General features: G+C 39.0%; 1 protein-coding gene across 1 annotated transcript; it reads right to left on the reverse strand.

Annotated features, from left to right (window-relative positions):
* Positions 1-334: 334 nt before the first annotated feature.
* rnf24 (ring finger protein 24) lies at positions 335-15,639 on the reverse strand. The gene is made up of 6 exons (XM_035659930.1): positions 15,386-15,639; positions 12,615-12,764; positions 9,239-9,281; positions 8,415-8,456; positions 3,298-3,377; positions 335-2,361 (listed from the first exon to the last, which is right to left on the reverse strand). Exons 1-6 carry the CDS (start codon positions 15,457-15,459, stop codon positions 2,220-2,222), a joined length of 531 nt encoding a protein of 176 aa, XP_035515823.1. The 5' UTR covers positions 15,460-15,639; the 3' UTR covers positions 335-2,219.
* Between the last annotated feature and the right edge of the window lie 925 nt (positions 15,640-16,564).

Genomic DNA, 16,564 nt, shown 5'->3' on the forward strand with positions numbered 1-16,564 from the left:
TTGTTTTAATTTTTTTATTTGAGTTTGATTAGAGATTAATTAGAATTCAAAATATAAGCCTGTTTAGTTTATTTTTCCATCAGCAAAACATTAAACATGTAAAGCTTTTTACAACCAATGACACATTGTAAAATCTGATTTTTGTTGTCTAATGTATTTCATTGTGGTAGTTGGCAGCTTCAATTTGTTTTTCTTTAATAGTGGGACTACTCTTTTGTTTATATTTGGATAAAATAATTGAATTGAATTGCACCTTTAAAGATAATTGTCTGATTATCATTTGACAATATCCCAGGTAAAAGACAATCACCATCTTATTTTAGGCCCACCACTCTTTTTTTTTTTTTTTTTTAAGCCACCATTTGAGATCAGCACATTTACCCACAACACATTCACCAAATGCAGCTAACAAGGGATGAGGACAAAAAAAATGACCACAAAAGCTGGCAGGGCTCGGAGTTACTGTATGTGTGGCACAAAACAAAAAGCACCCCTGTACCGTACAGAAAGGGGGAGAGAGGCGAAAGCACCAGAATACTGCTGTCGAAAAGCAGTAACCCTGTCTGTCTGTATGTACGTGTGTGTGTGTGTTGTGTGTGTGTGTGTGTGCTGTGTGTGTGTGTGTGTGTGAATGAAAATGCTGCTTCATTACAACATGCTGACCACTGACTCTCTGGCAGTCCAGGACGGGGGCTCGAGCCCCTCCCTGGGTGCATGCGTGTGTGTTTTACAAAGTAATGTGTATCTTGAGCAAAGATATGTTGATGATATGACGAGGGCAGTGATTCTGATGCAGGTGTCAGTCCGCTTACTTGTTTACTCTATGCAGCTGTACCAAGAAATTATAATAAATTAAAAAATAAATACAAATTATCTAGTCGGGTACAAAAAAAACTAAAAATAACTGGAACTGCTTCATCCTGGTCTCTTCTTATACTGAATTATCAATCATTTTCTAGCAGGATATGTGATGCTAGTTTAAGATAAATCATCATAACTGTTGTTGCTTTGTGTTGTGAAGCAAGCCACTATAACATTCACACAGCTCGGCTTCAATAAAATAAAATGATGCAGCAGAGCAAAATAAAACTGGAACATTTATGTTACATTTTGTATTTAGTTTAATATTGCCTTGTTACTGGTGTTTGTTCTGTTAAACAGCTCCATAGATAAAGCACCAGTTTATATACACTAATACTGGTTTAGATAATCACAGTAGTTGAAGTAGTTAGTCTGATTTTCTGTTGGAGAAGTCCTGAATTGTGTAATGTTTGGGGTGATATATACATAGCCTGCGCTTGTCTAACAGCACTCCTGTATATATATATAAGATGTTACCTGGTAAATTCCTTTAATGAAAATATAATTTGTTCATTATCAACTTCCTGTATTGACAGAATAATAATAAAATATATTAACAACAGTCACATTGTAATGAATGACAAACAGATGATGAGGGAACAAACTCTATAGGCTTAGTGTGAATGATTCTGGGTTTCAACACATTCAAACCTTTCACATTTAGTCAGACATAAAGTCTCGAGGTTGCTTTGAGCTTAATTTCTTATGTGTGTGTGTGTGTGTGTGTGTGCATTGTCCAAATTTCCTGACATCTACCAACATAGGTATTGTTGTCCCTTTGAGATATTTTTTTTTGTTTAGAAATCAAAGTTTACTAATTAAAAATGAAAACCCATCTGCTTTGTACTGTACATAGAAATAATAGTTAATGATAAAATATAAAACATGACCTTGCTACTACGATCACAAGCAATTAAGGTTCGACTTCTCGTAAAGTGCTTGTTAAAAAACAAAACAATTTATATTTTAGTGTATTGTAGTTCTTGGCTTTTTTTTTTTTTTTTTCTCCTGGTCTTTAGCTGGTGTCCCCAGAAAAAGTGCTTTGGTTGTGAAAAAGTTATCGACCACGTCTTGGCCAAGAACAAAACTTCTTCTACATCAACTCTTCTTCATTGTCCGCCAAAAGAAAAACATGAAAACAATTGATTATCAGTCAGAACTGATATCAGGAAATCCTTTGTGTGAACCAATGAATGGATAAGAGAGGTGCAGATTTGCGTTTTTTTGTGAGTATCTGCGCAGTAACTCCAGTTTCTCCGGTCTGTCCACAGACTCATACCAAAGTGTACCTGTACAGGTGAGAGTATGAGTGATGGGATGTGTGACTGTAGTGTACTGTGAGAGAGGGTTCGAGTCCGCTACACCAGGTTCTCGATCCCGGGCAGAGGCTGCTGTATTGGCACAGGGGGGTCCGTGCTGCCAGCCTGCTGGGCGAGCTGCAAGACAGGCATGTTGCACAGCGGGCACACTTTCCTCACCTCCAACCACTTAATGAGGCACCTGGAAGTCAGAAAAAGCAGTGAGCTTATGGTTAAGGCCAGTGAAGGCGTACAGAAAATGTAAGCCTCTTCAAAGTCCCTATTCGAGACTCTATATGTGTCAACACTTGTACCTGCTTGTAAAGAATCATATTTTGCCACAACATAATGTATATTATCTGTTATTTTCTGATTCATTTAGCTCATCAAAAACATTGGCAATGTGGCTGTTGTTGGAAGTTCATCACAAAAATGGACCCTTCGGGTTGGCAGCAATAACTTAATATGAGCATTAAAAGTGGACCTTATATTATTCATGCATGTAATGTTTTTACCTTGATTTGGGAAGTTTACTGATTTAAATCTTATGTTTATGAGAAGATAGCATGCTCTTCACCACTAAATGTTTTTGGTTGTGGTCTGCTTGGAATGTCCTCTGTAAAACAACACAACTTTACTTGCACACACACTCACACACACAGACACAAACACACTAAATGGGGTGTTTATACAGTGGATTCAGTGAGTGGTGGCCACTGGGGGAAAAAACTAGGCCAAGGGAGGTGTCGTGCTGATATAAACAACTCAGTTGAAATGGTCAGGGCAACGGGGGGAGGTGTGGGATAGAGTTGGCTCAAGCAATCCATCATGTCCTTCACTTCACACACACTTGGCTATAGTTGTGTGTACAAAAATATATACTTATGAACTTTGTCAGGTGATTAACATGCACTGGAATGACTTTAAACTTGGTCTCTGAGAATATTGTCTCTCTTTTTGGTTTTTAAATATATTTGTTTACATCTACTCACTGTGGGTCAATATGCTTAAGAGCAGGCATGAAAATGTACTACTTTGTTAAGGAAATCTGTTCTAATCCATGTGTCCTTGACTCTGTATGTGTTTGTGTGTGTGTGTGTGTGTGTGTCCATGAATGTCAACAAAACCTTATGCTTACTTCCTATGAAAGGCATGTTTGCATGGACAAATCCCCAGCTCGTCTTTCTGTTTAAACTCCTCCAAGCACACGGCACATATCTGAAAAGCAGAGGGGGAAGTTAGAGATTTTTTCCGAGGAAGGCAATGCAACAACTTTGAATTTGTTGGTTGTTCTCTGGTGTTTGGTTCTTTCATTCTAAATCTGAGCTTTGCGTTGGCAGATTGGAAACAAACTATCCAAATGACAGAGGTCAAAAACCCATGGAAAAAGACAACTTTGGCCAACATCTGCGAAACATTTGACACAAATAACAGAGAACTGACCAACTATGTTCTGTTATATAACTCTGACTTAACTCACACTGGGGACTTGTTCAGTCGGTTGCTAGAGGCAAGCATTAGTGACAATGTTTTGTTTTTTCAAAAAAACTGTCAGAGATCACTGTGATTGAGAACCAACTTGTTTCAAGATTTGAGACTACAAAGACTGAAAGCTTTGTAACACATACTGTTATATAGGCAGACCCACATCAAAGCACCATAGTGGACAGGAAAATGAGTACATATTAAAACCTATTTTACTACCGGACAATAAGTTTATGATCTTTAAGGGTCACTGAGGCAATCCTGATGGACACGTTGGGGTTGTTTGTCTTTTTCTGTATTTGTTTTACACACACACACACACACACACACACACATCAATGCGTTTAACAGGCAGGAGATGACGACCTGCCAACTAGCATTAGCTGTTGCTTGTGTGTGACATGATTATTCATTGTAAAATCTAAATATTAACTTCGGTCAAATTCTGTTCTTGCCTTCCTGGAGGATCCCAGGGTGTGCCCAGACCAGATGGGATATATAATCCCTCCAGCCTGTTCTCAGTCTGCCTAGTGTTTCCTACTATTTAGAGGTACCTGTTATGTACTGTAAATCCACAGGAATCTATAATACGTGTCCAAGAGACATCATAATCTCAGAAAAGGCAGAACCACCTCAACTTTCTCCTTTTTATGCAAAAAAAATAGAGGTTACCCTCCAAGCAGTAGCCAGAATTACAATCATATGTTTTGCAGTCACAATCCAGGGCTACTGACCACAGATGAGGACTGGTGTAAATCCACTGATAAATTCAGACACCATAGTCTTTAAACTCAACTTCCTCTTCACTTCTGAGTCTGATACTGTCACTCACATAGCTGGTGACACACGTCCGCCCCTTTCACACAAATTTCACTTGTATGTACCAAACACAAGTCAACAATAATATAACATATATCAAGAGGATTCTGTTAAATGCATCATTACCAACTTTAACTGCAATAGTGGACTCACTCCACCGTGGTGCTTGACAAGGATGATAACTGTAGAGTCTGACAAAAGACGGACAACCGCTGAATAAGGAAGTGCTAATGGATAGGATGATAGGGTTGCTTGTAGCAAATCAAAAGGAAAAAATATGCACAAATGTCACAGACACACAGAATTCCCATCATCAAACTTCATCCAACCAGTGGGTAACTGTTTCATGAGAGAGGGTTTTAATTTGGCACACTGTCTAATCCTGCAACTATTACTCCTTCAGCCACACAGATTCTCTTTTTCTCAGCTTTAGGGGGAGTGGATGGACAAGGAAGGATGAAAAGAACAGCACGGGGGCTCTTAGCTCTCCCCCCTCATGATTTTTGGACACAGAACAATTCTCTGTTAAGTTGTCTGCTTTGTTCTCTTTATTTGTGAACAGATCAATGTTTTTCTTCTTTTGAAATGCCTTGTTCATGGTGTCACACTCACAGTTGGGATCTGGCACCCTTCGCCAACTTTTGACAGAACCTCTTTCTCCCCATTAAGGGAATAAGTCCTGTAAGCTTTAGTTACAAATTCTTTGCAAAACACATGGACTTAATTTTGTGAAAAAACTGATGTGCTTCAAGATTTATGGTGCTGCTGAAGACAAATCAATATATTGCCCATGTCGAGGACAAAATATGTGGTACAAATGAGTTACTTAACAAATATTAGGTTACAAATTAATGTACGATTTAAAAAAAGCTTGATCTGAGAGAGCCGAGCAACAGTCAGTGAAAAGAGGAGAAGGACGAAGGCTCAGAATAATCCTCAGAAGCAATTTGTGGCCAGAATAGGCACTAGTTAATTTAAGTGGGTATTCAGACCAACAGGCCCTCTCTTTCTAGATTTCTAGTGATGAGGACAAGTTGCCCTTCTTTTCTTATCTCCTGCACCACTTTTCTACATCTATAGATCTGCATCTATTTACTTCCAATTTGGTCTTTCCACCTGCTCAGGTAAAGCTCATTAAAAGTTTGGAATCTGCAATAACTTTAGATTCTGGTCACTAATTTACAGTCACCTTAAAACATTTAAATCCAGGTGGCAAAAAAAAACACAAGCTCTACACATAAGCTATATTAGTACTATGACATTCACACATTGACAAAAAACAATAAAAAACAAGCAAAAACTTTCAATAACCATCAATTTAAAAATAAATATTTAAAGTAGGGACTAATGTCAATATCCAGCAGAGATATGGCTGTTACCAATTTCCTAACTATATTAATGCATAAATATTAAAAGGCCTTCAATTTAATTTAATACCAAAAACACTGTCAACATGGAACCAGTTACTGAACTTTATAATGCCAGATATTATTTCTATTAACATAAAAGTATAAAATGTGAAATGATCACCTCTAGCCCATATGCATAGAAAAATAAAGCAACGGGATACAATCCTACCCATTATTCTTGTGAAACATAACCTAAAATGTGATTCTTAAACAAAGCAGTATGTCATAGAAGGTGTGAGGCTAATCAAAGAAATCCTATACCAGGGCCACTGCAGGGAGCTTCACACCAACAACTTGTGCCAAATCAATTAAGTGCAATTCTATTCTATATGTAATTGTATTAAAATGAGGATTGCACAAATAACTGGAGAATATATAGCAAGTGTGGTTGATTACAGACTTTACTAACCACATTTACATAGTGCTTTATGGTAACATGAGATTTAGATGTCATTTTACATAATTCTCGCACTCTTTTTCTTTTCCTTGAAACTTTGTTAAGCGTAATAGATACTGAAATTATTAAGTGGAATTAGTTAATGTGTAGTGGAATTGCAGTCTTTGTTTGTTTTGAAATGTAATGTTAGATTGTAAGCACAAACATTTAGTAAGACACACCACAATCTCACCCACAGAATCAGGTAGGCACCAATGTCATCCTATAAACGATAGACTTTGCTTGGTTACTGGAGGGCTGGGGGGGTTGTTTGAGCGCCCACTGCACACGACACACACATGTACATTTGTGTGTAACCGCACTTTGATACAGTACGTGTTGCATAATGTTAATCTTAAAGTTCAGCAGCATACCGCAGCTTTACTTTCATACCATCTTGTATGACATGAATTCTTTACATCTGGGACCGTTAAATGGAGATACGGGTCAAAGCCATACTACAGAAAGGAAACTGCTCAGGTTACACATCAATCAAACCTGAACAGGACTTGTCCAGTAAACTAATCCCATATTAGCACTCCTACTCTAGATATTCCTTTAAAATGCTGATATTGAATCCTTGCAACTCAGTCTATACTTATGTCTCCAGGGTGATCCTTTGGCGTGGGAGCATTTAAAACTGGGTCATCTCCCCCAGGCTAGTGTGTGTGGGGGTGTATATTATTGTCCTTAAACAAATACAGCTTGGTTGTCACAGCCTTCAACTCACATGACAACTTCTGATGCTTTCTCGCAGTTTCTGATAACAAAAACAATAAAAGCCTGAGCCCTGATGGAACAGTGGGTAATTCCAACACTGATGTCAAGAAACTGTGTTTAGCTGTGTCATAGCACACATGAAGATGCTATTATTAACATTTCATTTGCACTGCACTGTTAAAGGGATAGTGTTCCTGGCTGGGGACTTCTACTGCAAAGCCAGTGCTGCTGCTTTACACACTTACTGCTGGTTGTAATTTTCCAACCAGGCTGAGATGACATACAGCATTACGTAATAATAATGCAAGGAAGAGCACTCATGACTTAACCACAAAGTGCTAGTTTTCACATGACTGTGTGTCAAGACAGATGTACTGAATGTTATAATAATATACGATGTGTCATTGCTGTTGCCAAACAAGATATCCAGAAAACTGTCAAAAACAGAAGCACAGACAAAATTCAAAAGTGTTCAATCCAACTGCAAACATTACTGTGTGTCCTGACACATTACCAAGGGCTCAACAATAAGAACTGCCACTTTGGGCTAGCAAATCTAGAAACTCACTTGTCGGAAGTGATACAGAAGAATGAAACTTACTTCTTTCTCATCTTTGTTGTACAGCTGTTGTGCAGGATTGATTGGGCACTCGTGAAAAAATGGTAGTAAAGTTTATGAGCTGAGGAGCAAGCACTTAAATTATCCTGCAGATGGGAGGTTCAGTTGGGCAAAACTCCAACTATGAATTGTGCAGTTTGCTGCAATCCTGAGCGAAAGGCGGTTAAAAAAGGGGTCTTTTTTCAAAGGCATGTCAAGTTTCTGAAAAACGTTGCTGAAGTGCCATAACAAGAGCAAACAGTGTCTCACGTACATGGCAGCTAAGAGTGTCTTTGTTACCTAAAAAGGGGCAAATAAGTAACTTGACTTTGGGCAAGTAGCTTTCTGATACTCTTGCCTGACTGGAAAAGTGGAAAAAACAACAACATAAACATTAAACCCTGCATTGCCCAACAGGAGTTTGTACAATTTTAAAACTCATTTATGTTCATAATGACAGCATAAATTGGACCTTCAGAGTCCTGAACCCTAGCCCTTTTTTTCAAATCGATCGAGGGCAAAATATGGGGTTTCTACATAACTGTACAACCACTCGGATGGAAGTTAATAGGATGACCTAAGTAAATGGAAGATACAGTGGCAGAAGCATTGATAAAATGAAGTAGCAGATGACTGAATTAGCTGATATAACAATACAGTGTGTGCTTGTCAGGTTACATTACAGAATGTTTTGCCCACTAGATAGTCCTGGTTGTTTACAGGGAGCAATGTTTGGTATTAAAGGCTCATCAACTGATAATAACTGAACAAAGAAGATGAGTGCTTACCTCATGCAAATTTAGCTCTTTGACTTTTTCCTTTTGAATGACCTGGGAGGCATAATAAGAGATTAGAGAAAGATTAGTCACTGATTAGCACTAACACTGTGTTACGTTAAGAGTAACCAGTTCCTGTGTAAATACAATGAAATACTTAACAGCTAATGAGTGTGTGATGAAACATTTACCAGTCAGACTGTAAAAATCTGTTTTATACTAAATGCATGTACACAAACGTGTGTGGGCCTGTGTGTGTTAACTATATGAGCCTGATAGCTTTACATAACCCACAAAGAAGCTGGACAAATGTATGTTTTTAGCTGGCAAGTATTAAGATAAGTAGGGTGACACATTACAGAGTTAATGGTCACCATAGCATCTACTGTGCAGTTTAACTCTGACATGTTCGGGTGTTTTTGCATGTTGGTATTACATAATTGAAGGACACAAGAGTTATGTTTATGCCCTCCATCCTTTCCTCTTACTAGCTTTGCAGGCTATACTTTGCTGACACACTCCAGCTCACTGTGAACCTTATTTTTTCCAGCTGAGCCACTTGCTTCCCTTCAGCTCAAGTTAAATTCATCATTTTTAGTACACTCACCAAAAACCTTTAAATACTTTGAAATGGGCTAGATCCATTGAGCAGGAAACCCCTTGAAATACCTGCAGCTGCCAGAAGAGTCAGTAAATGAATTCCTGCGCCAGCTGACCTGATATTTAGGATCTTCTCCGCACAAGTACTAATACTCTGACACATTTCTGCTTGAAAGTAGCTCGTATATGATTTAATTTGGAGTGAGTGAGTGTGTGTGTGTCAGTGGAGTGCTTACTTGTTTGTATGCATATAGCTCTTTGTGCGCCTGATGCCGTAACCTGGGGAGACGTAAAGACAAAACATCTTTTTGATTAGTAAGTGACCTTCTCCAACTGACTGCATTTAATAGAGACAAAGTATTCATACATCCTGGAAAAAAAGAGAGAAAAATGACAAACATGGAAGTAATTTTCTCATTAAATACTTGCCTTCTGACATCAGTCTATTCTAGTGTGTCATTGCGGTATCGAATGGATGTTAAAAATACAGAGCAACTCCATACTGAATATAGTAATAATTTGGCATACATACGGCTTCTAGATTTTATAAATGATGTATCTCAAAAAGAGAAAAACAAAGGCAGAGCAGTGCACATTCTTAATAAAAACATTTGGGTCGTGCATGTTCTGCATGAGTGCATGCGTTTAAGAGATGTTTCTGCCTCGGGCCTACATCAGGTGACACAAATCATGGGACTACTGACTGAATAAATATTAATTTGTTTAACCAATTACAGAAAGGAGTGAAAATGTCACCTTACTGAACTCTGTTAAATATATGGTTTGCTTAGTCATGCAATAGTAAGCTAAGTTACATATTAACAGATATCATTCCTAAAAAAACAAACACCCAAAATACATTGGATCAGACATTAAAGGTATTACTGCAGGTTGTCGAGGCACTCTAAACAGTCTTGCAAAACTCCTGGTACAAAAGGATTTTACCCACAGATTCAACCAATGTTTAACTCTTAATAAACATTGCTCTTGTTAATGAGCACAAATAAAACAACTCAGTGAACAGGGAGAGGACAGGAAGAGCACTGGACAAGAAAAAGAATGTAGGTACTGAGAATAAGAACAAAAAATATGTAGAAAAAAAAGCAAGAAAACAAGAGAGATAGGAGAAATTCATAGGTTTGTAAGATTTACCTCCATTACAAGTAACCTTAACCTCTCGCAGCAGAGTGAGAGGGATCTGTAAAACAAGCAGCACAGTCTAGGAGAGAAACTGACATTTTGAAAGAGGTCAGCAGGAAAAGGTGCAGATACTCCCAAGGGTAGGGGACAACTGGTCATGTGTGAGGGGGTCGTGGGTAACTGACTGGAGTTGCTCAATGGCCTTAAAGTACAATGTCAAAGTGGGCAACGAGAATAACTCGATGAAAAATTGGTATCCAGATTGACTATTCACTCAAAGCTATCATTATCACTGAGTGCAGTCAACGGGCGATTCAAAATGTAAAATATGTGTCAGACATCATTATTGTCAAGAATGTCCAAGTGGTCTGGATTACCTTGTGGTATGTCAACATTCATGAGCACTACATGTAAATGTTACAAAGTGCATGGATTAACCACCTATAGACTGACGTAGGTTCCTTCACATTGCATATGTATAAACCTTTAGGCCATGCTCATGACTTCAGCATGCCAGGCCTCCTGTCCCTTACTTTCACAAACACCCCATGCACAAGAAATACTTGCTATATATCCACTGCATTGCATATTTCACATATATGTGTGTGGAGTGAAGACTCGCTGATAAGAGGTGGTCGAGTATTTCTGCGAGAGTCTGCCTTGTGTCAAACTATGTGTCAGTGTTTATCTTTGTTGGAATAATGACCCGTCACATGTCAACTCTAACGTAAATTCCTTGTTCCCTTCATTCACCTGCCAGTGTAAACAAGAGCAACGATGCACAGAAACCATAGGAGTTCCCGCTTTATGGTGGCCTTTGATGTTTAACTAAGCAGTGGCCATAACATATTTGTAAAGGAAGTATATGTATATTCATGAGTGCATATAATCTAAGTCATTTTGGGCCAGTCCTTTGGGAGACTGCATCTTTAGACGCCTTTTATGGAGCAAAAATTTGCTCTTTTTGCCTTTAGTGACTAAACCCGACAATCTTGACTTTCAGTATTGAATCATGGTACTGCATCAAAGTCATAAAGTATCTCTTTAAAGTTAGATAAGGAGTTGGTGGAACAAATGAGTTGTTAACCTACTTACCATTTGCCCTGCAAGATAGGATATGACAGGGTGACGTGGGGTGAATTTTGTTGGGAACTGCTGCTTCTCACTGTCTCAGATAAAAAATGTTGGAGATTATTTCTTTTCAGTTTGTCGCTGGCAGGAGAAAACCCCTGCAGCCACAGCAGCCAGGACAATTTGATTACACCAGTGGGGTTAAAAGGGGGGGAGGGGGAGGGAATGACTTGTAACCACCTCTACTTTTCCTTAATGAGAAATAGTTGCTGGATCACACTCATGGCTAAATGCTGAAAATGGGAGCTTTAACAAGGAATATTAATGGTTACAAAGAGATTTAAACATCCAAATGCAAATTTAATTAATTAAAAATGGGTATAACCAGTTTCTTTGACGCCGAGTGCCATGATCATAATAATGTAGCCAAGCATCTTTGGATCTCAGCATAATATTACTGTTTTTCCTATCAATTCGGATGATAAATTCACCAATTGTAGTATCATAGCTACCTTCTCCAAACTGTGCTGTTGAAACATTTTGCCCTTGTGTGAAATAACAATTAGCAATACAAAACCACATATTTCTAAAAGAAAAAAAAAAAAAAGATTAATTAATTCAGCCTCAACTAGAAGCAATTGTGACAAGTGCCATACAGTTTGTTGGACAGAAACCACATAATTATAAGATACTGTTTTGCATTTGGTAGTGTTTTTTAGATTACTAGATATAATAGTGCCAATAGTATTAAGCAATTAGGATACAGCTAATACAGCTACAGTGAAGTAGCACACAAGGGCACTTTTGGACAAATAATTAATGAGCCAAAGTGACCTGAAATGTACGAGCATGTGTTGCATAATGCCAGTGTCAGCATTCAGTTCTCATTATAATGTTCAAGTCTCACAAGTAGTGGTACTGCTAGTCAAAAGAGGTACAGTGTGTTCAAAACAAAAATCTGTCTTCTGAGTCAGGTTGCACAAAGCCCCTTTTTGAATAAAGTTTAAATCGTACATTTAAATAGCTGAGCTTGCAGGAATTTGCTTTTAAATTGAATGTGTAAATTATTTTTCTGCTGCCAGTTTTCTGTGTCGTTATATTTGTCGAGGCGTCAATGTGTGTCTTGGTGTTTTGGTTTCTGCAAGCCTGAATGTGTTTCTCAAAAGGAGATAAATACATACTTCTGTGGCTTTTTGGAAAGTGGCAACGCATGACGAAAACTTGTGTTGTAAAACCACTAGATTAACGACTTGCTGTACCCAGTAAATAATCGATGCTGCCTAACCAAAGAGACCCCTGTATGACACTTATTGCCACAAAAACCACACAGCAAAGCAATATCAAACACAAGAAAAATTCAAAGCAAAGCCAAATCCAAAGCTAAGGGTGTGTTGGTCTTACCTTATTAAGTAGCAGCAGAAGAGGAGGCTGAGGATGAAGACGAAGATGGCTGTCCCAAACACCACAATGTAGATGTTAAGGGGAAGGTTTTGGAACCCTATATTTGGCATCCTGGAATTGTAGTGCGGGAAATCGGAGCTCATGGATATTCTGCATGGAGAGAAATAAGAGACATAGTATGTAAGTATTTTCATTTCTGTGATGAGAAAAAAAAAAAAAAAGCAACACTGACACAAATGAAAACTGGAACTGAACTTTAGTTTCACTTTCAAATTTGTTTTACTTTCAATATTTGGTTTCATTTTCAGTTCAGTGTTACTGTAATTCAGCCTTTATCAGCCAATACAGAGTTTACACGTTTTCAACTGCTAGTGCAATAATCTCTGTTGGCCTCATTCTGAAAACACGTTGCTATATTTAGTTTTTTTTTTGGGTGGACTTCCTAAACCATGGCTAAATGGCATTTTTATGCAGTTAATGGGTCAGGATCAATGGGCATTAGTAACTGTAGTCCTAGGCAAATAGGCAATTGTGTAGAGCATTTGAGGAAGATAGACACCATGCAAAGTGAGTCCACTCCAGGTAATGTGTGTTTGTGCCCACTAACATGCAACACAACACTCAAATCACAGCATATGCGATAGACGTATAGCCGAATACAGACATGATTTAGATCTGAAAGCCGAAGCGTACACATTAGACCATCATAATACATTTTTAAAATGTAACCTGTCACAACATGAGGCACAAAGATATCCGTGAGCCAAATGTGCAATACTGCCTTTTTTAATTATTATTATTACTCACAGTTCCTCGAGACTAAAAACCATTTGAAGTATCCCATAATGTTAATAAACTGTATTTGTAATAGATATGAGGGGAAGCAGATGGTGCACCAGTTCTGATGAAGGTCAACTGGTTCACAACAGGTACAAAAGTGAGTTAGTGCCTAGAAAAACACTGATACTAAAAACACAAGAGAAAATCAATACAAAGCTACAGTAAGTTATTGAGAAATATGCACTTTTACGACTCAGAGCAAAGCCCTGCTGGTCCATAGGGTTTGTTTAAATTGGTCCGACGCCAAAATCTCACATCTATACTGAAAGCCAACAGCAAAGCGAAGGCTCATTTATTTCCTATATCAATAACATACAGCTATGGCTTTACTAACGTATTCCACTCTGTATTTTCCATAAACAAGGAAAGAAAGGGTTTTGTTATTTGACCTACACTTTTAAAATACATGCTGGTAAACCGGTGACACAGCCTATTGTTCCAGTTAACAAATGACTCATAAAAGTCAGGCCACACCGAGGATCTACTGGTCAAGTGCTCTTACTCAATACACCACAGGGACATGACCAGACATGTCTACGCCTACCCAGAGAACAGGAGGAGGAGAGGACAGGAATAACTTTGGCTCTTTTGGGGCCCCGTCGTGTGCCCCTCCCTGTCACTAAACACCAAGAGCTTCATTCCTCTCCACTCCTCTGGATAGTGGAAAGTTTCGCAGGTTTTGCTGAGGCCATTAACAATCCTCTCCTGCTTACGATTACACCATTTGTGTGTATCGCAGTGACGCCCGAAACTTGCACTCCATTACATAACTAAGGTCTATCTCAGTATGGGGAACACACTCACAGCAGTATCCCCAGAAGCCTCTATATAACATTACTCCGGTCATGAAGGGCGTCTCCGTGCTGAGCTCGACAGACTTCTTGGTAAGACACCTGGCTCCTGATATCAGAGAGAGGGGCTGACAGCGTTAGTGACTTGAAGTTCTCTTTCCAACATAGTTTCAAAGTCTCACAACGACTTCAATATTACCAGACAAGCTTATTATGTTAACTGACGACCAACGCACACCGACAAGTCGTCACAACACGTAAGGCCTGCCATACGTTATATAAGAGTGGTGCTGTGTATGAACTGAACGGAAATATCTCCAGCACGTTTGTCTTGACACGAGGGCCGAACAAGTATTAAAAGACAGCATCGTCGTGTCCGTGGGAGTTAGTGGTTGGGAAAGTTTGTTCAGCTAAAGTTGAAAGATACATCTTTTAATGGGACAAAGAGCTGAGACAAGGGAAGGAGCTCATGTTATACTTTCATGAAATGGCAAACAAAAAGGTACTAAACCAAGAAGGTAACAGGACTATCATGAAAACATTATCCAACAACTCCTACGGGGAGAGAGAATTACTGACATGGACCACAGGAATGAAATACCTGTGATTCTAGGCCACACTCGTTTAACGCCCACCTCTTCAAGACACTGTGGATGGGCCATGAAAGTAAACAGTGGTACTGAAATTACAGAGAAGCTCAACTGTGATCAAATTAAATGCCCATAAGCTGAGGCACTTTTAAAGGAGATGAAATATCAACCCCCAGGCCGGGGAAACTTGGTCCAGGTGCTGTTGTGGTCGGGAAGTGTGTGCATAGCGAAGGCTGAGTGAGTCATCAGTTTTATATTAAATAACAACTACAGCAGGTGTCCTTTCCAAACGCCAATAAGCCATTTTAGCCACGTTAACTGTTGCAGACTTTAACCAGCTGTAGAGAAACGATGCGATTACGTCATTTTAATATTCTTTACCCAATTTCAAACTCAAGCCCTTTGTCATTCCCTCCAAACACAGCCCGGACAACCTCCTCTGCTGCAGAGCGACACGTCTTTCACACAAAGCGACTAGCACCTCCGGAAATACATGAAGCCAACACGTAGACGCTTCATTCTTCACAGTATGTATTTAAGTAACACATACCCGAGCGGCGCCTTCATGCTGAAGAGCAGAAAAGCCTGAATAGATCTATAATACAGGTCCTTGAGACGTGACATGAGTTGTCCCTGTGAGCCTCGTCAGTGGGTCTCCTCCTGTCGACTCGTTTGGGTCATGGCCCTTCTGTGCCCAGTTCATAACAGCTCCGTGTCAAACCCTGCTTCACTCTCTGACTCCTTCTGGTGTCTCTGCCTCAACAGCCACAACAACCTCCGCCTGCTTATCTGAACACACGAGCACGCAGCAGAGGAACATCCTCTCCACACACACACACACACACAAATACCTCGGAGGAATTTGAGAGCAGCACTGAAAATCCATCCTACATAATAGATTATTAGGTAAGAACGGAGGCATCTAAGGAGTAGGTTGGTATGATTTTGAATATTGATAACACACAGTTTTGCGAACTGACAGAAATACTATATGTGGATTTAAGTCCCAAATACATGAACAACTGCTTCTCCTTTTTACCCTTTTACAGATATATCATTATTTCCATTGTCATTGTACCGGCCGCTGAGGTTGGTGACTGCTGATTCCCATGTGTGTAGAGTCTATAATGAGATGTGGACATTTATAACACTTCTTTGTTAGCAGCTGAGTTTTAAATAAGGAGCTGTGGCTTCACTTGTTTCAGATAGTGGTAAACTGATAGTGAAGACAACATGGAGGTGTAAAAAGGCTCAGTAATCTTTTCAACGCCATTTCCACTGCAATTGTTCTTTCAACAAAATACAGAAATACTCTGAATCGCCACTCAGATCTTCAATTTGTTCAGCGATTCAAATAGATCTAGTGTTGTACTAAATGAAAACTGTTTCCCTGACAGGAGAAACAGTTTTCAGTCAGTTTTTTTGTGGGTGGGATTAAAAAACGGGGACGTCATCTTTCTGAATAGCTCGCTGGCTTCCAGGCTTTGGTATTTTAATTTGCCATGTTCTTTCTTTCTTTCTTTCTTTCTTTACTACATTCACCTGTGAGTATGATAAATATATTATTCACTCCTTGGGGACTTCTCAAATGATGATTCGAAACCAAAGATAGAAAAATGGCAATCATCAGGTTAAAGCAATCCTCTGCAAGCATTGCTCCGTATTACAAAGTGAATAAAAGCATGTAAACACAGTTATGGACGTATGACATGGCCCTATAATCTATGAC

Source organism: Morone saxatilis, unplaced genomic scaffold, assembly GCF_004916995.1.
Source record: "Morone saxatilis isolate NCDOM2014 unplaced genomic scaffold, NCSU_SB_2.0 Contig17, whole genome shotgun sequence".
NCBI lineage: Eukaryota > Metazoa > Chordata > Actinopteri > Moronidae > Morone > Morone saxatilis.

Coding starts and splice junctions, on each gene's coding strand:
- rnf24 (XM_035659930.1), bottom strand. CDS start 15,459: ATGTCACGTCTCAAGGACCTGTATTATAGATCTATTCAGGCTTTTCTG. Junction 12,765..15,385: donor AGCATGAAGGCGCCGCTCGG/GTATGTGTTACT, acceptor CTCTCCATGCAG/AATATCCATGAGCTCCGATT. Junction 2,362..3,297: donor AAACATGCCTTTCATAGGAA/GTAAGCATAAGG, acceptor TCTGACTTCCAG/GTGCCTCATTAAGTGGTTGG.